This window comes from Oncorhynchus mykiss, chromosome 5 (assembly GCF_013265735.2).
Source record: "Oncorhynchus mykiss isolate Arlee chromosome 5, USDA_OmykA_1.1, whole genome shotgun sequence".
Lineage (NCBI taxonomy): Eukaryota > Metazoa > Chordata > Actinopteri > Salmoniformes > Salmonidae > Oncorhynchus > Oncorhynchus mykiss.
Window position 1 is genome coordinate 75,877,752 of NC_048569.1, and position 23,723 is coordinate 75,901,474.

The window sequence follows — 23,723 nt, forward strand, 5'->3', positions numbered from 1 at the left end:
CGTCTGTACTTTCATTTGTTTATTCATTCGTAGATTTGTTTGTTCATACATTAGGCACACACAATATCGCAAACAGCACTGGCCCAATTTTAACTAAGCTTTGGTGTATGATGTGTCTTGCCATAGAGATCCAGCATTTACAAAATTACACTGATTGGCCAGATGGTGGTGCTATAATAAGATATTGAAAATGCAAACTTTGAAAGGTCACGAGCCTCACCCCGTTTGATCTGAAGTCATGAAATTAGGTACATATGTCCCAGGGGGGCGCTATAATAATGAACTGAAATTAAAAACTTTGAATAAGCATATTTCCTGCCTTTTACCTGCTGTTAATGTAAATAATAATTTCTTCTTAATTGACTTGCCTGGTTAAAACCTTTTGTGACTAAGGGGCAGTATTTTCATTTTTGGAAAAATAATGTTCCCGTGGTACACAGGATATTTTGTCAGGACAAGATGCTCCAATATAAGCATATAATTGACAGCTTAGGATAGAAAACACTCTAAAGTTTCCAAAACTGTAAAAATATTGTCTGTGAGTATAACAGAACTGATATTGCAGGCGAAAGCCTGAGAAAAATCCAATCCGGAAGTGACTCATCTTTTGAAAGATCTGCTTTCTAATGCGTCCCTATTGAGCAGTGAATGGGCTATCAACCAGATTACTTTTTCTCCGTATTCCCCAAGGTGTTTACAGCATTGTGACGTAGTTTTACGCATTTATGTTGAAGAATACCCTTAAGCGGCTACATTGCGCAACTGGTCACCTGATGGCTCCCAGAGTGATTCTCGCGTAAAATACAGAGGTAGCTATTATTCCAATCGGTCCCACTGAAAAACCAATTGTCCCAGTGGATATATTATCGAATAGATATTTGAAAAACACCTTAAGGATTGATTATAAACAACATTTGCCATGTTTCTGTCTATATTATGGAGTTAATTTGGAATATTTTTCCGGGTTTTCGTGACTGCAATTTCTGGGCGTTTTCTCGGCCAAACGTGAAGAACAAACGGAGCTATTTCGCCTACAAAAAATAATATTTTTGGAAAAAGGAACATTGGCTATCTAGTCTCGTGAGTGAAAACATCCGAAGCTCATCAAAGGTAAACGATTTAATTTGATTGCTTTTCTGATTTCCGTGACCAAGTTACCTGCTGCTAGCTGGACAAAATGCTATGCTAGGCTATCGATAAACTTACACAAATTCATGTCTAGCTTTGTCTGTAAAGCATATCTTGAAAATCTGAGATGACAGGGTGATTATCAAAAGGCTAAGCTGTGTCTCAATATATTTCTCTTGTGATTTTCATGAATAGGAATATTTTCTAGGAATATTTATGTCCGTTGCGTTATGCTAATTAGTGTCAGTCGATGATTACGCTCCCGCATGAGGGATGGGGAGTCACTAGAGGTTAAAGTGGAACTGACAGCATTTGAACTACTTTGGAGATATGAAACAAACAGACAATCATAATATCATTCCAAGATTCCAAGTTTGTGCTACAAAACCAACTTTATAAGAGGTTTTAAAAATAGGTTATATTTTTATCAACATTCCATGACGTACAGTAAAGCATTGTTGGCAGAATAGGTGAATGCAGATCAATGCATGATTAATATAATTCACCAATACTTTTCTTGGCAGTCCTAAAAATATTGCTATCATGTTGTAAATCACAGCTGGCATGGAATATTGTTTGCTGCCTCCATTCGGGATGCACTGTTTTAGTTTCAATGACTCAATATTTAGGACAAAAACAGACGAATGTAACTAAGACTGGGAATGTCAATACAATCAAACTAGCAAGGGCAATGATCACAAGTCAGGCATAACGTGGCTAATAGGCTAGCGTATCTATTTATATAGAAATCTAAAAACACAGAACCTAACGTTAGCTAGCTAGCTGCTAGTAGAATTGTATGTAATTGCAGGAGTGGGTGAATGACTGACTGACTTCTTCCCTCATGTCCTTTTTCGGTGGCTACATAGGTAAAGAGTCAGGTGTCTTTGGCTTAGCTAGCAAGAAATGTGAATTGTTTTGCCAGCTAGTTAGCTAGCTATGCTGAACTTGAACAACTGTTACCCAGTTAGCATATCTCTTGTGTTTGCAAATTTACTCTGACTATCTACTCCGATTTCAGAGCACTCTCGTCTGAGTGTGCAAAAGTACATAATAAGTGATGAATAAGAATGTGCAACATGCTGAATACGACCTGTGTCAGTAAAAATAGGCAAAAAAGTAATTGTTAGTCACGAATGCTCTAGATAACATGTAAACACCCTAACCAGCTCTGTTACGGCAAGTAAAATAGTCAAAGTGAGGTGTTCTCTCGTTTGTGTCTGGAAGTAGCTAGCTAGTAAGCTAGCCAACTTTAGGCATTTAGATTGGGTGCTTGGTTGAGAAGCATGCATATGGCAGGTATGCTGCAGAAAGAAGAGCAGGCAACTTACTATTCCCCATCGTTTATCGGTGCAATTTTGACGGCCGACTAGCTCAAAAGGTTTGTGAGGGTTTATCTAATGTTCCTTTGTTCGATTTTACCTCATCTTGCACTGGCTAGCATTAGTTGTTCATCTTGTTGTTGATGATTGGCATATAAGGAAAGATAGCCTACCTTTTTGTGGTTTGATCAATAGGACTGTAAAGTTCCAATATGCAAGAGGACTTCCGTGTTATTTATATATTTGCGAAATGCATTCAGGTGAAATTTGTGGCTTGCGCCAAATGCGTTCTAATTTTCTAAAAAGTTGCGCTGATGCAAATGTCTGTAAACACACAGGTCAGTTAAAAGTGAATGATGGCAGGTCCTTGTGGCAAATAGATGTTTGCGTAAAGGCCTACTATAGCTCTGATTGGCTATGGTGCAACGGCCTGTGTAGACTCCAGTCCTGGATGATACTTTTTTTTATTAGGTTTTATTTACTGTAGTGTCTATTAATTGTCCAAACACACGGCCGCTTTCCCACTCTATATTACTATAACATTTTCTCAAATGCCGTAACATACGTAATTCCCAAACATTCTAAGAATTTCTGAAAACGTGAAAAAAAGTGCTCGCTTGTCAGAAAATGTACCAAAAAAAATTACACTCTTCCTAGGGGTGTATTTGAACAGATGTTTTAAATATATATATTTTTTTTAAATGCTGAACTTTAAATAACGGTTAACTAAAAAAAAATATAGGCCTAAATAGCATCATTGATGTTATGAGTCACATTAATTTGCTCTGTTAAATCTACCCTTTGGAATGACTTCGATAGCAGCAGTTAATCTATTTAGATTTTAAGTCGAAATCACTCAACATCATTCTCACGTATTGGTAATAGTCAGTAACAAATATCATAGTTAAGTAGGGTTTGGTTAAAATCCTGAATGGGAGACCAAAAGGTTGCTGTAGATAGATTCATTCTCCAGTAGGAGGTTCTGCCCAGCTTATTGTTTTTTTCTGATAGTGGATTTTACTTTGAAGATCTGATGTTTTAAATAAACAAATTCAAAATAATTTATAGACTAACTTTCTATGTTGAAATGTAGTTACCATGATGACATAAACCTGTGGTTGAAATTTCACCGTCAAAAACAAGTTTACATTGATGACTTTTTCGAATCCAGTGTATTTTCCACGTAGATTCCACATCACAATAGGTTGACAAATTGCGTTGAAACAACATTAATTCAACCAGTTAGTGCCCAGTGGGATGTAATTAAAACAAAGACAATTGAAAGTCCTTGAAACTCACATTTCAAGTGTACCGATGGACACTTTTGTTTCACTGTTGTCATCAGACGTCCAATTAACCTGAGCATTTTTTTTTTACTTTTCTTAAAGCCAGATTTCATATTGGCACATAAAAAAGATTCATACCTCATATTCTCACAAATTCTGAAAAAGTACTAAATATTGACAGACAGAACGAAGAGAGTGAATCAATAAATAAGGAATGCCTCCACTTTGATTGATGATTATCTGAAGATATAGGGAAACTTTCCAGGCTACCACTCTTTCAGTATTTGACACTTTTTTCCTGCAGTGAATTGGCTGGATTGCTTTCAAGGATATCCAAGGGGAAAAGTCATTAGTCGAAGAATAAGTCACCTGGCGTTTTATGCCAAACACAGGAGCGAGTTATGCTCTAGGGTTTGTTGTGACTTAAATATATTATTTTGTTGTCGGGCAATGTTGCCTTGTCGAAGTCCTTTGCACAGATAAATTGCAAAGGTTCTTTCATGTCAACATTTCTCTCAAATTACAGGAAAATAAATCCTCTCAAAACACCGAAGGACTAAATGGAACATCTTATATTTTGTGGTTTGAATGAAGCATTTCCTTTTCAGAGAAGAGATTGATTTTGAAATATAATATACAAAGATATACATAAAATATGATATAATCTAGATTATTTAACCAAAGATCAAATATTATCTCTGATAAAAATATCCACTAGATAAAACATCTAAACTATTTACAGATGGCACATAAAAATGACTTTTATTTAGTGAATTAGCAAATTCAGAATGTTTTCATACATCATATAGACATTGTTTCATAACTGTTCACAAACGACTGCATTATAAAAAATAAAAGTAACATAAACATACTAGCCATTGCGTGTATGGTGTTTTATCTCTGCATGTCTGAAGTATTGTATAACTCTAATTTTACAAATATGTGAAATAGAAAAGCCTGTGTGGGAATTTAAACTGATGACAAACAAGGAACATTTGATTTCCTTAGCATCTCATTTAGCTCTGGACACATGGGGTGTAGTGGGATTAAACAGAAGAGTATGATAATAAAAAATGGTGTGTTCAATAACAAAGTGAAAGACCTAAGTAAAGCCATGCTGGTGTCAAACCAAACACACTTGAGATAACACTTAATTATCAGCAAAAGCTTCACATTTTAACAGATTATTGAGATCTGTGCAATTTATGGGAAACATATCAGTGATGATACATCTTTTATATCCATCACGGTCAGAAATCAACTCTGTTTCTAATTTCTCATCATTTAAAAAGGCAAAGTGGGCATGGTGAAGCCCCCTTGTGTTTGTATGACACACACTTTCCAGAAATATATAATTTTACACGAATCCCAATAAACAGCGCTCAACATCATAAAAACAAAGAAATGTCCCTCGGTGCCTTACAAAATTGCTCTTAACTGTAATCAAGTCAGTGTAATAGCAGCACAAGCATCTGTGTAGTTGGACTCCGGCCCCTTATTAGCTACATAATTTGGTTGTTTCGTATTCCATGGAGTTCGGCTGTTTGGCAGAAAAAATCTGCAACGCTGCCTGTATTCGGACAACATCTGTGGTGGATAATTTCAGGCGGTGGCGCAGCAGGCAGGAAAAGAGGTCCAGGAGCTGAGGTCCAGGAGGGGACAGTCTGTTGACCCGGTCCCTGATCTCTAGCAACTGCAGCAGGGCTGAGTCCTGCGATCCCTGAGTGTACGGGTAGTCCAGCTGCAGAATCAGGTCCTGGATTGCTTCCGGGTCAAAGTGCATACTGTAGCCAAACACCTGGATGCTGTTTATTTTCATGTAGCCCAGGTTCTTACCAGGCTCCAGGAACTCTAAAGGTTCGTAGTAGACTGAGCCGTTCCCTTGGGGCAACGGAGCACTGATCCGGCTCCGCAAGTAGAAGTGGACAGTTTCAAAAAATGTTTTCCACTTGTTGCCCAAAGTCAACGTCCAGTTGTAACAGTCCAGGGGAATGTCTAGTTTAGTCCTTTCCCAGTCGGGGTAGCTGTTCTGGTGTATAGGCATGATCCAGCTCTCAGAGTGACTGCCCCCGAAGGGGTTGATGTAGACAGACAGCACTGGCTCCAGGGTGCTGTTCTTAGTAAGGCAGATCTGCAGGGTCATCCCGAGGAGCATGTGGACGTGGTTGGACTTGTACTTGTTGCTCTTCAGTGTCAGCAGCATCCTCTTTCTCCACGATGGGTCAAACCAGTTGTTGAGCCGGACATCATTGCTGACGAAGAGCCCATGGATGCCAATACGGCTGTCTTTCTTCTGTAGCAGGTATCTCAGCTCCAGGTCCTGCAGGTCCATCTCAAAGCCGATGTAGTGGTCTGTGGAGTCCGGCACCTCATTGCGGCAGACCCCCTGGCTGAGCATGTACCCAGGATTGCATGTGGCACAGCGGGAGCGGTTGTCGTAGGAGCAGGAGGCGCAGAAGGAGCCCTCGCCCATGGTGCAGGGTATGACACCCTGGCAGGACGGGTGTTCATAAGGGCAAGAGCAGCTCCTTGTCTCCTCCAGGTATGAACCTATGTGGTTGTTCTCACTGCAGTACATGATGGACAAGATAAAGTTCAGCCAGTAGGTGAAGGACCTGCAAAACACAGATAAACACAATGAAGATAAACTTCCAGACTGTTTTCTACAGGAAATGCACTTTGTGTGGTCAAACACTTTGCAGTTCTGGGAAAAGGGAAAGAGGGATACCTAGTCAGTTGTACAAGTGAATGCATTCAACTGAAATGTGTCTTCCGCATTTAACACAACCCCTTTTGAACACTATCTGCACAAGGATCAAATCAAATTCAATTTATCACATGCTTCGTAAATAACAGGTGTAGACTAACAGTGAAATGCTTGCTTTGTCCTTTTTAAATGTGTGTGTGAGTGTGGCGTCAATATGCATGTGTGCTCATGCGATGTGTGGGCATATGTAGTATATCTGTGTTTGGTGTGTGAGTGTTGGGGTGTCAGTGTAAGTACAGTTGAAGTCGGAAATGTACATACACCTTAGCCAAACACATTTAAACTCAGTTTTTCACAATTCCTGACATTTAATCCTAGTAAAATTCCCTGTCTTAGGTCAGTTAGGATCTCCACTTTATTTTAAGAATGTGAAATGTCAGAATAATAGTAGAGAGAATGATTTAATTCAGCTTTTATTTGTTTCATCACATTCCCTGTGGGTCAGAAGTTTACATGCTACCAAATACTAATTGAGTGTATTGCCTTTAAACTGTTTGACTTGGGTCAAACGTGTCGGGTAATTTTTCCACATAATTTTCTATACTCATGATGCCATCTATTTTGTGAAGTGCACCAGTCCCTCCTGCAGCAAAGCACCCTCACAACATGACGCTGCCACCCCCGTTCTTCACGGTTGGGATGGTGTTCTTCCAAACAGTTATATTTGTGTTTCATCAGACCACAGGACATATCGCCAAGAAATACGATCTCTGTCCCCATGTGCAATTGCAAACCATAGTCTGGCTTTTTTCTGCCAGTTTTGGAGCAGTGGCGTCTTCCTTGCTGAGCGGCCTTTCAGGTTATGTTGATATAGGACTCGATTTACTGTGGATATAGATACTTTTGTACCTGTTTTGTCCAGCATCTTCACATGGTCCTTTGCTGCTGTTCTGGGATTGATTTACACTTTTCACACCAAGGTACGTTCATCTCGGCCTCCCGGGTGGCGCAGTGGTCAAGGGCACCAGAGACTCTGGGTTCAAGCCAGGCTCTGTCGCAGCCGTCCGCAACCGGGAGGTCCATGGGGCGATGCACAATTGGCTTAGCTTCATCCGGGTTAGGGAGGGTTTGGCCGGTAGGGATATCCTTGTCTCATTGCGCACTAGCAACTCCTGTGGCGGGCCGGAAGCAGTGCACGCTAACCAGGTCGCCAGGTGCACGGTGTTTCCTCCGACACATTGGTGCGGCTGGCATCCGGGTTGGATGCTCGCTGTGTTAAGAAGCAGCGCGGCTTGGTTGGGTTGTGTTTCAGAGGACACATGGCTTTCGACCTTCGTCTCTCCTGAGCCCGTACGGGAGTTGTAGCGATGAGACAAGATAGTAACTACTAACAATTAGATACCACGAAGATTGGGGAGAAAAGGGGAGAAATAAAAAAAGTATGTTCATCTCTAGGAGACAGAACGCGTCTCCTTCCTTATTGTTTATACAGATTAACGTGATACCTTCAGGCGTTTGGAAATTGCTCCCAAGGATGAACCAGATTTGTGGAGGTCTACAATTTTTTTCTGAGGTCTTGGCTGATTTCTTTTGATTTTCCCATGATGTCAAGCAAAGAGGCACTGAGTTTGAAGGTAGGCCTTGAAATACATCCACAGGTACACCTCCAATTTACTCAATTGATGTCAATTAGCCAATCAGAAGCTTCTAAAGCCATGAAATAATTTTCCAAGCTGTTAAAAGGCACAGTCAACTTAGAGTATGTAAACTTCTGACCCACTGGAATGTGATAGTGTATTATAAGTAAAATAATCTGTATGTAAACAATTGTTGGAAAAATTACTTGTGTAATGCACAAAGCAGGTGTCCTAACCGACTTGCCAAAACTATAGTTTGTTAAAAAGGAATTAGTGGAGTGGTTGAAAAATGAGTTTTAATGACTCCAACCTAAGTGTATGTAAATGTACGACTTCAACTGTATGTGTGAGTGTGTGGGTAGAGTCCAGTGTGTATGCAGAGTTAGCGCAAGAGAGTTAGTGCAAAAAAGGGTCAATGCAGGTAGTCCTGGTAGCCATTTGATTGGCTATTTAGCAGTCTTGTTAAGCAGTTTCATGGCTTGTTAGTAGAAGCTGTTCAGGGTCCTGTAGGTTCCAGACTTGTGCATTGGTACCGCTTGCCGTGCGGTAGCAGAGAGAACAGTCTATGGCTTGGGTGGCTGGAGTCTGATCATTTTTTTTGGGCCTTCCTCTGACACCGCCTGGTGTAGAGGTACTGGATAGCAGGTAGCTTGGTCCCATTGATGTACTGGGCCATACTCACAAACCTCTGTAGCGCCTTGCGGTCATTGTAGCGCCTTGCGGTTGGATGCCTTGCAGTTGCCGTACCAAGCAATGATGAAGCCAGTTAAGATGCTCTCAATGGTGCAGCTGTAGAACCTCTAAGGTATGGGGGCCCATGACAAATATTTTCAGCCTCTTGAGGGGAACAGCCACTGAAGTACCCGCTTCACAAAAGTGTGGGTGTGGGGACCATATTAATTCCTTAGTGATGTGGACACAGAGGAACTTGAAGCTCCTGACCTGCTCCACTACAGCCCCAACAATGTACCAATGTGGATGGGGGCGTGCTTGCCCCTGCATTTCCTATAGTCCACGATCAGCTCATTTGTCTTGCTGACATTGAGGGAGAGGTTGTTGTCCTGGCACCACACCGCCAGGTCTCCGACCTCTTTCCTATAGGCTGCCTCATCGTCATTGGTCATAAGTCCTACCACCGTTGTGCTATTACCAAACTTGATGATGGTGTTGGGTGAAAAGGGAGTACAGGAGGGTACTAAGCACACACTCCTGAGGGGCCCCCATGTTGATGGTCCACGTGGCAGTTGTGTTGTTGCCTACCCTCACTGCCAGGGGAAGTCAGGATCCAGTTACATACATTGGCCTGCTTGAAACAAGTTGGTATTAAAGACCAGGTCAAAGATAGGTTGAAAATGTCAGTGAATACACTTGTCAGCTGGTCAGTGCATGCTCCGAGTACACATCCTGATATTCCGTCTGGCCCTGTGGCCTTGTGAATGTTAACCTGTTTAAAGGTCTTACTGATATCGGCTATGGAGAGCGAGATCACACAGTTGTCTGGAACAGCTGGTGCTTTCATGCATGGTTCAGTGTTGCTTACCTCAAAATTGAGCATAGAAGGTATTTAGCTCATCTGGTATGCTCACGACACTGGCCAGCTCGTGGCTGGGTTTCCCTTTGCAATCCATAACAGTTTTCAAGCCCTGCCACATCCGTCGAGCAGAGCCGACGTAGTAGGATTTGATCTTAGTTCTGTATTGACACTTTGCCTGTTTGATGGCTCGTTGGAGGTCGAAGTGGGATTTCTTATAAGCTTCCATGGCTCTACGTACACTACTGTTCAAAAGTTTAGGGTCACTTAGAAATGTCCTTGTTTTTGAAAGAAAAGCTACTTTTTTGTCCATTAAAATAACATCAAATTGATCAGAAATACAGTGCAGACCATTGGTAAATGTTGTAAATGACTAATGTAGCTTCATTAAATTGTAACCGCAAAACACCAGTCTCAACGTCAACAGTGAAGAGGCGACTCCCGGATGCTGGCCTTCTAGACAGAGTTCCTCTGTCCAGTGTCTGTGTTCTTTTGCCCATCTTATATTTTTTTTATTGCCAGTCTGAGATATGGCTTTTTCTTTGCAACTCTGCCTAGAAGGCCAGCATTCCGGAGTCGCCTCTTCACTGTTGATGTTGAGACTGGTGTTTTGCGGGTACTATTTAATGAAGCTGCCAGTTGAGGACTTGTGAGGCGTTGGTTTCTCAAACTAGACACTCTAATATAATATACTTGCTCAGTTGTGCACCAGGGCCTCCCACTCCTCGTTCTATTCTGGTTAGAGCAATTTTGCTCTGTTCTGTGAAGGGAGTAGTACACAGCGTTGCATGAGATCCTCAGTTTATTGGCAATTTCTCACATGGAATAGCCTTCATTTCTCAGAACAATAATAGACTGATGAGTTTCAGAAGAAAGTCCTTTGTTTCTGGCCATTTTGAGCCTGTAATCGAACCCGCAAATGCTGATGCTCCAAATACTCAAGTAGTCTAAAGAAGGCCAGTTTTATTGCTTCTTTAATCAGAACAACAGGTTTCAGCCATGCTAACAACTGCAAAAGGGTTTTCTAATGCTCAATTAGCCTTTTAAAATTATAAACTTGGATTAGCTAACACAACATGCCATTGGAACACAGGAGTGATGGTTGCTGATAATGGGCCTCTATACGCCTACGTAGATATTCAATTAAAAATCAGCTGTTTCCAGATACAATAGTCATTTACAACATTAACAATGTCTACACTGTATTTCTGATCAATTTGATCTTATTTTAAATGGACAAAAAATGAGCTTTTCTTTCAAAATCAAGGACATTTCTAAGTGACCCCAAACCTTCAAACGGTAGTGTACGTACAGTCATTTTGGGGATATCAAGTTCACTAGAATAACTAGATAGTCACATTCCCCAATACAAAATTCCATCTTCCTTGGGTTCATGTCATGATACAGCTGTATTTTCCTAACAAAATAACAATATATTAGGTATTACCCTGTAGTATTTTATGTCTGGTCATATCAATAGGTTGTCGCAGTGTTTAATTCTTAAATAGATGCAGGCAGGGTGTCATGGTATTTTCAGTACCCCAGATGAGACATACTATAAACAATGATAGATACTGAATTTATGTGGGTATATGTGCACACAGCAACAGTTTATGAAGAATTTACGTCAGTTTACGAAAATATATGAAAGTGGAAAAACTGAAAATAAAATGCTCTCCCTTAAAAGCAGGCCTCAAGGTATCTATAATGGGTTATTTATCTATAAGACATTTTATCCATGTTTGTTAATCAAATCTCTTTGCAGCTGCAGAAACATTTATATCTACTGGGCCTGGTTTTGTCGCCCACATGGGTATTGTGCATATCTCTCCTCCTCACTGGAACTTCTGCTCAGCCAGGAATGTTTTTCTCCCACCAGGCTGACCCAGAATACTTCATGGCGGGGGATATGTAAATACTACCGGAGTCGTGTTGCCATGAGAGACGGGGTGAGGTGAGCGAGAAGGTGGGTGGTAACTTAAGAGGTGTTACATGTAGCAATGGTCCCGCTCATTGAAGCCACGGAAGTTGAAGGCCGACTATAGTACTGCAGGCATTGTTAGCAGAAAACAGGACCCCATTATAGGGAATGGAAAATACATAAAAAAATGTAATAGTAAAAATAATTGCTTCTAATACACCAGAAAGTATTCACACCCCTTGACCCTTTGCACATTTTGTTGTGTTACAGCCTGAATATAAAATGGATTCAACTGAGAATGTTTTGTTACTGACCTACACACAATAGCCCACAATGTCGAAATGGAATTATTTTTTTCTAAATGTTTACAAATTAATAAGAAATCAAAAGCTGAAATATCTTGGATCAATAAGTATTCAACCCCTTTGTTATGGCAAACCTTAAATAAATTCAGGAGTACAAATGTACTTAACAAGTCACATAATAAGTTGCTTGTCCAACAATAGTCAATATTTTTGGGTGCTTTTTACCCCTTTTTCATGATATCCAAGTGGTAGTTACAGTCATGTCCCATCGCTGTAACTCCACTTCGGACTGGGGAGAGGCGGAGGTTGAGAGGCATGCGTCCTACGAAACAACCCTACCAAGCCATTCTGGGTCTCCCAATCACAGCCAGCTGTGACACAGCCTGGGATCGAACCCGGGAATGTAGTGACGTCTCAAGCACTGCGATGCAGTGCCTTAGGCCGCTGCACCACTCGGGAGGCCTTTAACATGATTTTTGAATGAATACCTCCTCTCTGTATCCTTTAGTCGAGCAGTGAATTTCAAACACATATTCAATCAAAGACCAGGAAGGTTTTCCAATGCCTCGCTAAGAAAGGCACCTATTGGTAGGATGGTAAAAAATTACAGACATTAAATACCCATTTGAGCATGATATTTATTAGCTAGTAATTACACTTGGGATCTTGTATCAATACTCCCAGTCACTACAAAGATATAGGCGTCTTTCCTAACTCTGTTGCCGGAGAAGAAGGAAACCACTCAGGGATTTCACAATGAGGCCAATGGTGACTTTAAATCAGTTACAGAGTTTAATGACTGTGATAGGATGGATCAACAACATTGTAGTTACTCTACAATACTAACCTAATTGACAGAGTGAAAAGGATGCCTGTACAGAATTCAAATATTCATAAACATGCATCCTGTTTGCAACAAGGAACAAATGTAATACTGAACAAAAATGTGGCAAAGCAATTCACTTTTGTCCTAAATACAAAATGTTGTGTTTGGGGCAAATCCATAACACATTACTGAGTATCACTCTCCATATTTTCAAGAATAGTGGTAGCTGAATCATGTTATGGGTATGCTTGTAATGACTGGGGAGTTTTTCATGATAAAATGAAACGGAATGGAGCCAAGCACAGGCAATATCCTAGAGGAAAACCTGGTGCAGTCTGCTTTCCACCAGCCACTGGGAGATGAATTCACATTCCAGCAGGTCAGTAACCTAAAACACAAGGCCAAAACTACACTGGAGTTGCTTAACATGAAGACAGTGAAAGTTCCTGAGTGGCCGAGTTACAATTTCAACTTAAATCTGCTTGAAAATCTATGGCAAGACCAGCAAATGGTTGTTTAGCAATTAACAACCAATTTTATAAGGCTTGAAGAATTTTGCACAATCCAGGTTTAGAAAGCACTTTGAGATTTACCCAGAAATAATAGCAACTGTAATCGCTGCCAAAGGTGATTCTAACATGTATTGACTGAACTAATGGAGATATACATTTATTAGTGTTTTATTTTTCAAATGTTGGAAGTGTTCTCCACTGGCAGAGTATTTTGTGTAGATAAAAAAAAAATACAAAATCCATTTTAATCCCACTTCAAATCAAATGTTCAAATAACATTTTATTTGTCACATGCACCGAATACAACAGGTGTAGTAGACCTTAAGGTGAAATGCTTACTTACAAACCCTTAACCAACAATGCAGTTAAGAAAAATATGTGTTTAGTAAAAAATAAATAAGGAAAAAATATAAATAAATAATCATTAAAGAGCAGCAGTAAAATAACAGTAGCAAAGCTATATACAGGGGGTACCGGTACAGAGTCAATGTGCGGGGTCACAGGTTAGTCGAGGTCATTGAGGTAAAATGTACATGTGTGTAGAGTTAAAGTGACTATGCATATATTTAAAACAGAGAGTAGCAGCAGCATAAAAGAGGGCTCTGGGTAGCCCTTTGATTAGATGTTCAGGAGTCTTATGGATTGGTGGTAGAAGCTGTTAAGCCTGTTGGACCAAGACTTGGGGCTCTGGTACCGCATGGCAAGCGGTACCAGAGAGAACAGTCTATGACTAGGGTGGCTGGAGTCTCTGACAATTTTTAGGGCCTTCCTCCGACACCGCCTGGCATAGAGGTCCTGGATGGCAGGAAGTTGGCCACAGTGATGTACTGGGCCGTAGGCATTACCCTCTGTAGTGCCTTGTGGTCGGATCCTGAGCAGTTGCTATACCAGACAGTGATGCAACCATGCTCTCGATGGTGCAGCTGTAGAACCTTTTGAGAATCTGAGGACCCCATGGCAAATCTTTTCAGTCTCCTGAGGGGAAAACGGTTTTGTCTTGCCCTCTTCTCGACTGTCTTGGTGTGTTTGGACCATGAAAGTATGTTGGTGATGTGGACACCAAGGAACTTGAAGCTCTCAACCTGCTCCACTACAGCCCCGTCGATGAGAATGGGGGTGTGCTCGGTCCTCCTCCTGTATTCCACAATCATCTCCTTTGTCTTGATCACATTGAGGGAGAGGTTGTTATCCTGGCACCACATGGCCAATGTCTCTGAGCTTTGTACACGTGTCTCTGTGTGTGGAGTAAAGGTGGTCCAGAGTTTTTTTCCCCCTCTGGTTGCACATTTAACATGCTAGTAGAAATTAGGTAGAACAGATTTAAGTTTCCCTGCATTAAAATCCCCGGCCACTATGAGCTTAGCCAGTGGATGAGCGTTTTCCTATGGCTGTATTCAGCTCATTGAGTGAAGTCATAGTCCCAGAATCGGTTTGTGGTGGTAAATAGACAGCTACAAAGAATATAGATAAAAACTCGTAGTAAATAGTGTGGTCTACATATATTCTACCTCAGGCAAGCAAAACCTAGAGAATTCCTTACCCTTAGATTCCGTACATCAGCTGCTGTTAAAAATATACACAGACCGCCACTCCTTGTCTTACTGGAGGCGGCTGTTCTATCTTGCCGATGCAGCATTAAACCGGCCAGCTGAATGTTATTCATGTCCTCGTTCAGCCACGGCTCGGTGAAATATAAGATAGTACAGTTTTAATGTCCCGTTGGAAGGATATTTGTGATCATAGTTCATCTATTTTGTTATCCAATGATAGTATGTTGGCTAATAGTACTGATGGCAGAGGCAGATTACTCACTTGCCGTTAGATCCGTACAAGGCACCCCCTACCTCCCCGATATCTCCGTCTCTGTCTCATGCAAATCACAGGGATTTGGGCATTGTCAGGTGTCTTTAGTAAATCCTTTGCATCTGACTCGTTAATAAATAAATACAAATCCGTGAGAGGGGGCAGCACTGAGCTAGCTTGCAACGTCACTTCCTGGAGTAGTTCAAACTGCACGTGTTATGTCTTCATGAGATGCCATCTTAATTTGTCAGAGCTTTTCACAGACACCCAACACCAGAGACAGTGGATACCTCTGTGTGCTCTATTTTAACAAACCTAATGCAATGGTAAATCTTAGCACTGGCATTATAGATTCGGGGGTGTGTCAGAAATAGTTTTTGTATTTTCACAACCAGAATGATGGGCGCAGTAGCTGGCAGTAGTGTGAAAAAGCTGGGTTTTGATGAATAAAGTTGCGGGATTGTCGAGGCTTGGCCCCTCACCGGGCAAACAGAATGTGCTCCATGGCTAAACTTGTGTTTGCTTCAAGTTGTGTATTTATGGTGTTATCTATTGCATTGTCCTCAACCCCAATTTGAATATTAGTTTGTTACAGCCTAGTTTGTTAAATAGCCTGCCCCATATTTGCTAAATATGTTGTAATTGCATCAATATGGAAATACATTGTTAAACATAGGCTATAGCATTCACAATGATAGGGGCTAGGCCTACTGTACATTTGAGTTAATTTAATTTGAATTTAACCCTTTTTTTACCAGGTAAGTTGACAGAGAGCAAATTCTCATTTACAGCAAAAACCTGGGGAACAGTTACAGGGGAGAGGAATGAGTCAATTGGAAGCTTGGGAATGATTAGGTGGCCAGATTGGGAATTTAGCCAGGACACCAGGGTTAAAATGAAAAGTGCTGTGTGCTCTTTAGTGGCCACAGAGAGTCAGGGCACCCATTTAACGTCCCATTAGAAAGATGGGACACTACACAGGGCAATGTCCCCAATCATTGCCCTGGGGGATTGTGATATTTCTTTTGACAATATGAAAGAGTCTCCCATCCAGGGACCGACCAGCACCAACCCTGCTTAGCTTCAGTGGCAGCTAGCAGTGGAACGCAGGGTGGTATGCTGCTGGCCAAAATTGCAGTCTGGACATGCCAAATGTAGTCAATATTACATTCACTAGGCTATTGATAATACCTAAAAAAAAACTGTACAATTGTTATCAAATTTGACAACTTGTTTTAAATAGGCCATGTCTAAATACAGTTACAGGCACCATACTTGCTCCTTGTGGGTGTATAATACAGACAACTTAAAACTATGGAGGGTTTTATGCATATCCAAACTTTTCACAGGAGCTGGATAAAGATCCAATATAAAGAGAATGAGGAAATGTCCACTCACTGTGATACTGCTCGCAAATGTAATGTTTTATAAACATCATGGAACCATTTTACAGATCATATTAGCGCTTATCCAGAATTAGCAGCTGAAATTACATTGTTTTCGAGCCATGCATGTTCTCACCATAAACCAATTAACGATAAATCTTTCTAATAAGTTTGGTTTTTAATCAAATTAAACAAAAAACTAAGTATTTTAAACCAACAACAATATGTCTAAATAGGATCGAGTCAGAAATATACCATAAATCACTTCTCTCATTTCATGGAACTGTGTGCACATGTAGGCCTAAATGTCTTTACGCATAATATTCATACTTCTATACAAAATACTAGGCTCCTCTCAATTCTATCGTTACCTACCTTTGCAAGGCAAATATATAGTTTTTTACCTGGTTGATATGGCATTATAGGAAGACTGAATAGTTTGGAGGAGCGTGTCTGGTAATTGGACGAGGGGATGGATACTCTACCATTGATCCACATCAATGGGACTGCAGTAGTAGAGAGAGTCACGAGTTTGAAGTTCCTTGGAATCCACATCACCGAGGACTTGTCATGGACCAATAAAACCACCACTCATGTCAAGAGTGCACAACAGCGTCTCTATTTCCTAAGGCGGCTGAAGAACTTTGGCATGCTGCCCTGGGTCCTACCGCTGCACTATCGAGAACATCCTGACCAGTTGCATCAAAAACATTTCCAATCACTCTGTAGACAATTTAAAACCTCCTTATTCATAGGTTACTTGGCTAATGGTCACGAAAAAAAGACGCACTATGTGATGCTGCTAAACCAGCCTATATTAAGGGGAGGGCAGGATATGCTTGTTATTTTTTAAATCAAATTAAATGGGGGTGGAAAAAAATCTATTGTTTCTAAATATGAGATTCACCTGCACAAAAGGCACATCTCTCCTTCCATGGGCACTGTGCATCATGGCTGGATAGGGTGCGCTTTCGCTCTCAAAATCCATGCCATTATCTACTGCATTACAGTTAAGACCTGCTTTTTGTGAGTCTTAACTCTTCCCATTAGCACTGCAAGAAATTGTGACTTTTGCACTTGTTAAGAACACACCTCAAATATTGCCACCCCTTCAAGCTGATGTTAAACGGGTAAATAGCCAAACCTGGCGTTAGGTTTGGAAAATGCCAGTGCACCAGTTTTTACATGACAAAATTGCAAACTAATGTGCACCTTAGCACCAGCCGAAAATACAGCCCTGTGTATCTGCATCTCTGTGCTGGCACCCAATTCTCTGTGAATAACTGGAGTTACTTTTTGAATTGCATCCATGAAACAATTTGTCGAAACACCATAAGGTTGAGAAACGGAAGGGGCAAAGAAACCTATACTGGACATTGGAGGGGCAGAGAGTAGCTTGTATTGCTTTACTAAAACCCATTAAGAGAAATTTGTCACAGAGTCTCTTCATGTACACGATCACTTCTGTGTTAGAGACACAATAGCAGTAGTACTAGGAGACTAGTACAAATTAACATAGTTTATGAGAATCTCATGGCCACAGACCTTTTATTTGTATCCATTATAGGTAGCTTCTGTCACGAATATTACCGAGGGTGACTCCCCTTCTGGTTCGGGTGGCGCTCGGCGTCGCCGGTCTACTATTTGCCACCGATCCATTGTTCTGTGTTCTTTTGGTTTTGTCTAATTGGTTTCACCTGTTTCTTGTTTGGTTGTTAGGGTGGGGTTATTTAAGTTAGTTCAGCCCGCTTCTGTTTGTGCGGGCTTGTTCATCTGTATTTGTTAGAGTGGTTTGTGTTTTGCATTTTCGGGTTTTCTCGCTGTCATTTATTTTCTTCACGTGTTGTTCGCCTGATTTTTGTTCGTGTGATTTTCTGGACATTAAAGCGTGTTTTTCCCGTATCCTTTGCTCTCTGCGCCTGACTCCACACCTATTCACTCATTTACCGCTACAGTTTCGTCAAAAAAGAGGGAAAGTCATACAAAAAGACACTCAACACCACAGAATACAGTCATTCACTGAGCAAAATATACTCATTGACGGTGAAAAATAACAGTAAAAGGAAAGACTAATGAAATGGATGTTCTCTCAATGGGATTTTGTATCTAAATAATAAACATGAATGAATTAAATTATGGCTGACGGTATTAGTCAGATCTAGGTAACTACTGTATTCTCTGTATGTAGTCTATTAAAATCAAAGCTCTCAGTATATCTCATGTATGAAATAGAGTTTCAGTTTTATTAATCAGTCCTCTATGCTTGTTAAAGTAAATTTTCCCCTGACGAAGAAATATGGGAAAAAAAATAAAGAAAAACACAAACACAGCAGAGTTTCACCCGACAAGAGGGTTGGTGAAATTGGAGATGCTATCTCATGTTCTGATTGATTGCCTGTGAACTCTTTTGAACATAAGAAACAAAATAAATCAGTGCAGAAATGTCAAAGCAATATGCAGAGTACAGAATTCATCTCCCTTCGCCTATCAACAATGTGTATGTCTGAACAGCAGCCATTTTTGACTGGGACATTCACAACATCCCCGAGTCTATTCAGGCATAAAAGGGATTCTCAGGCAGATTTCTTACATGGCCTGGAAATTTTGAAGGGAGACTAGACCGGGACCAAGTCATCAGCATCGAACCAATTCTTTCTACAAAAACCCTTCTCAGGTCTCTGCTGAAAACAAAGTGTTGTGTTTATTGCCATGTTATAAACACAACACTTTGGGGCGGCAGGCAGCTTAGTGGTTAGAGCGTTGGACTAGTAACCGAAAGGTTGCAAGATCAAATCCCCAAGCTGACAAGGTAAACATCTGTCGGTCTGCCCCTGAACAAGGCCATCATTGAAAATAAGAATTTGTTCTTAACTGACTTGCCTAGCTAAATAAAGATAAATCCTGTTTGGGATAGGGGGCAGCATTTTCACGTTTGGATGAAGTGTGCCCAGAGTAAACTACCTGCTACTCAGGCCCAGTTGCTAATATATGCATATTATTAGTACATTTGGATAGAAAACACTGAAGTTTCTAAAAAACTGTTTGAATGATGTCTGTGTATAACAGAACTCATATGGCAGGCGAAAACCTGAGAACAATCCAACCAGGAAGTGGGAAATCTGAGGTTGTAGTTTTTCAACTCATTGCCTATCGAATATACAGTGTCTATGGGGTCATATTGCACTTCCTAAGGCTTCCACTAGATGTCAACAGTCTTTAGAACCTTGTTTGATGCTTCCACTGTGAAGGAGGGGGGGAATGGGACCTGAATGAGTCAGAGGTCTGCCAGAGTGGCATGAGCTGGTAACGCACTCATGCTTGCATTCCATTGCATTTCTGAAGACAAAGGAATTCTCCGGTTGGAACATTATTGAAGATTTATGATAAAAACATCCTAAAGATTGAACTTTAGCCTGAATTCATCTCCCTTCGCCTATCAACAATGTGTATGTCTGAACAGCAGCCATTTTTGACTGGGACATTCACAACATCCCCGAGTCTATTCAGGCATAAAAGGGATTCTCAGGCAGATTTCTTACATGGCCTGGAAATTTTGAAGGGAGACTAGACCGGGACCAAGTCATCAGCATCGAACCAATTCTTTCTACAAAAACCCTTCTCAGGTCTCTGCTGAAAACAAAGTGTTGTGTTTATTGCCATGTTATAAACACAACACTTTGGGGCGGCAGGCAGCTTAGTGGTTAGAGCGTTGGACTAGTAACCGAAAGGTTGCAAGATCAAATCCCCAAGCTGACAAGGTAAACATCTGTCGGTCTGCCCCTGAACAAGGCCATCATTGAAAATAAGAATTTGTTCTTAACTGACTTGCCTAGCTAAATAAAGATAAATCCTGTTTGGGATAGGGGGCAGCATTTTCACGTTTGGATGAAGTGTGCCCAGAGTAAACTACCTGCTACTCAGGCCCAGTTGCTAATATATGCATATTATTAGTACATTTGGATAGAAAACACTGAAGTTTCTAAAAAACTGTTTGAATGATGTCTGTGTATAACAGAACTCATATGGCAGGCGAAAACCTGAGAACAATCCAACCAGGAAGTGGGAAATCTGAGGTTGTAGTTTTTCAACTCATTGCCTATCGAATATACAGTGTCTATGGGGTCATATTGCACTTCCTAAGGCTTCCACTAGATGTCAACAGTCTTTAGAACCTTGTTTGATGCTTCCACTGTGAAGGAGGGGGGGAATGGGACCTGAATGAGTCAGAGGTCTGCCAGAGTGGCATGAGCTGGTAACGCACTCATGCTTGCATTCCATTGCATTTCTGAAGACAAAGGAATTCTCCGGTTGGAACATTATTGAAGATTTATGATAAAAACATCCTAAAGACTGAACTTTAGCCTGGACCTGCCATCGCGTCATGAGTTTGGATTTGTGAACTGAACGCACTAACAAAGGAGGTATTTGGACATAAATGATGGACTTTATCGAACAAATCAAACATTTATCGTGGAACTGGGATTCCTGGGAGTGGATTCTGATGATGATCAAAGGTAAGTGAATATTTATAACGCTATTTCTGACTTCTGTTGACTCCAACATGGCGGATATCTGTATGGCTTGATTTGTTGTCTGAGCGCCGTACTCAGATTATTGCATGGTTTGCTTTTTCCGTAAAGTTTTGAAATCTGACACAGCGGTTCCATTAAGGAGAAGTATATCTCTAATTCTGTGCATAACACTTATATTAAAGTTTATGATGACTATTTCTGTAAATTGATGTGGCTCTGCAAAATCACCAGATGTTTTGGAAGCAAAACATTACTGAACGTAACGCGCCAATGTAAACTGAGATTTTTGGATATAAATATGCACTTTATCGAACAAAACATACATGTATTGTGTAACATGAAGTCCTATGAGTGTCATCTGATGAAGATCGTCAAAGGTTAGTGATTATTTGCATCTCTTTCTGCTTTTTGTGACTCCTCTCTTTGGCTGTGACTAGGCTCTGACCTAACATATGTTGTGGTTTCGCTATAAAGCCTTTTTGAAATCAGACACGATGGGTAGATTAACAAGAGGTTTATCTTTAATTTGGTGTATTGCACATGTGAATGTATGAAAGTTACATATTTGCCATTTCAGCGGAATGTTGTCGAGGGTTCCGCTAGCCATAAGAAGATAAAAAAAATGTTTTTGTTTGATACCTCATCCAGAGATAGCACAGAAATATAACTACCAGTTTGAGGCTTGATTTTTCATCCATATAATTTAAATAATCACAAACAATGTTTATCATAGCATCCAGTCACGTCCCTGTCACTCCCTCCCAATCTTTCCTTCTGTATCCCCCCCCCTCGCATTCTTCATGCACACACGGTACCAGTCAAAGGTTTGGACAGACACCTACTCATTCAAGGGTTTTCCTTTATCTTTAGAATAATAGTGAAGACATCACAGCTATGAAATAACACATATGGAATCATGTAGTAACCAAAAAAAGTGTTAAACAAATCAAAATATATTTTATATTTGAGATTCTTCAAAGTAGCCACCCTTCTTTGCCTGGATGACAGCTTTGAACACTTTTGGCTTTCTTTCAACCAGCTTCAGGTGGAATGCTTTTCCACCAGTTTTGAAGAAGTTCCCACATATGCTAAGCAGTTGTTGACTGCTTTTCCTTCACTCTGCTGTCCAACTCATCCCAAACTTTCTCAATTGGGTTGACGTCGGGTGATTGTGGAGGCCAGGTCATTGGATGCAGCACTCCATCACTCTCTTCCTTGGTCAAATAGTAATTACACAGTCTGGAGGTGTGTTGGGTCATTGTCCTTTTGAAAAACAAATGATAGTGGGACTAAGCGCAAACCAGATGGGATGGCGTATCACTGCAGAATGCTGTGGTAGCCATGCTGGTTAAGTGTGCCTTGAAATCTAAATAAAATCACTGACAGTGTCACCAGCAAAGCACCCCCACACGATCACATCTCCTCCTCCATGCTTCACGGTGGAAACCACGCATACAGAGATCATCCATTCACCGCTCAGCATCTCACAAAGACAGTTGGTTGAAAATAGGACTCATCAGACCAAAGGACAGATTTCCACTGGTCTAAGGACCATTGCTTGTGGCCCAAGCAAGTCTCTTCTTATTGGAGTCCTTTAGTAGTGGTTTCTTTGCAGCAATTCAAGCATGAAGTTCTGATTCATGCAGTCTCCTCTGAACAGTTAATTTTGAGATGTGTCTGTTACTTGAACTCTGTGAAGCATTTATTTGAACTGCAATCTGAGGTGCAGTTAACTCTAATGAACTTATATTCTGCAGCAGAGTTAACTCTGGCTCTTCCTTTATGGCAGTCCTCATGACAGCCAGTTTTATCATAGCGCTTGACGGTTTTTGTGACTGCACTTGAAGAAACGTTCAAAGTTCTTGGCATTTTCCAGATTGACTGACCTTCATGTCTTAACTTCTTAAGGTATAGGGGACAGCATTTTCACTTTTGGATAAATAGCGTGCCCAATTTCAACTTCCTGCTACTCATGCCAAGAATATAAGATATGCATATTATTTGTAGATTTGGTTAAAACACTGAAGTTTCTAAAACTGTTTGAATCATGTCTGTGAGTATAACATAGCAGGCAAAACCCTGAGGGCTAACCGTTCAGAATTTCTTTTTTTGACGTCTCTGTTCAGTGAGTTCTCATTGGGAAACCATATTTCTTAGGCACTTGTTTTCAGTTCTTACCGCTTCCACTGGATGTCACCAGTCCTTGGAATTTGGTTGAGGTTATTCCTTTGTGCAATGAAGAAGTACAGCCATGTTGGAAAAAAGTAACGCTGTTGAGTGCCCAAGACTTGAAAAGTAGCATTAGTTTCCTCTCGTCCTCTATTGAAAACAGATAGACCAGTCTTCAATTTGATTGATTATTAACATTTAAAAATACCTAAAGTTGTGTTACAAAACTAGTTTGAAATGTTTTGGCAAACTTTACAGGCAACTTTTGAGATATTTTGTAGTGATGTTGTGCAATTTGGAAGCTGTTTTTTTTCTGGATCAAACACACCAAATAAATGGACATTTTGTATATATATGGATGGAATTAATTGAACAAAATGACCAATTGTCATGTTTATGGGACATGGAGTGCCAACAAAAGAAGCTCGTCAAAGGTAAGGCATGTTTTACATTTTATTTCTGTGTTTTGTGTAGAGCCTGCAGGGTTGAAATATGCTACTCTTTGTTTACGGTTGTGCTATCATCAGATAATAGCTTCTTATGGCTTTCGCCAAAAAGCCTTTTTAAAATCTGACTTGTTGGCTGGATTCACCCATTTTATTTGAATTTGCCGCGCTGCATTTCCCTGGCTTTTGGCCAAGTGGGATGCAAGCGTCCCC

General features: G+C 40.7%; 1 protein-coding gene across 1 annotated transcript in view; it reads right to left on the reverse strand.

The window, feature by feature from the left end:
* Positions 1-4,477: 4,477 nt before the first annotated feature.
* Positions 4,478-23,723, reverse strand: part of LOC110524582 (BMP/retinoic acid-inducible neural-specific protein 3) — a 72,261-nt gene continuing 53,015 nt past the window's right edge. Inside the window, exon 8 of the mRNA XM_021604383.2 lies at positions 4,478-6,351. Within this exon, the coding sequence (XP_021460058.1) occupies positions 5,235-6,351 (1,117 nt within the window). The 3' untranslated portion in view covers positions 4,478-5,234. The remainder of the gene's footprint in view (positions 6,352-23,723) is intronic.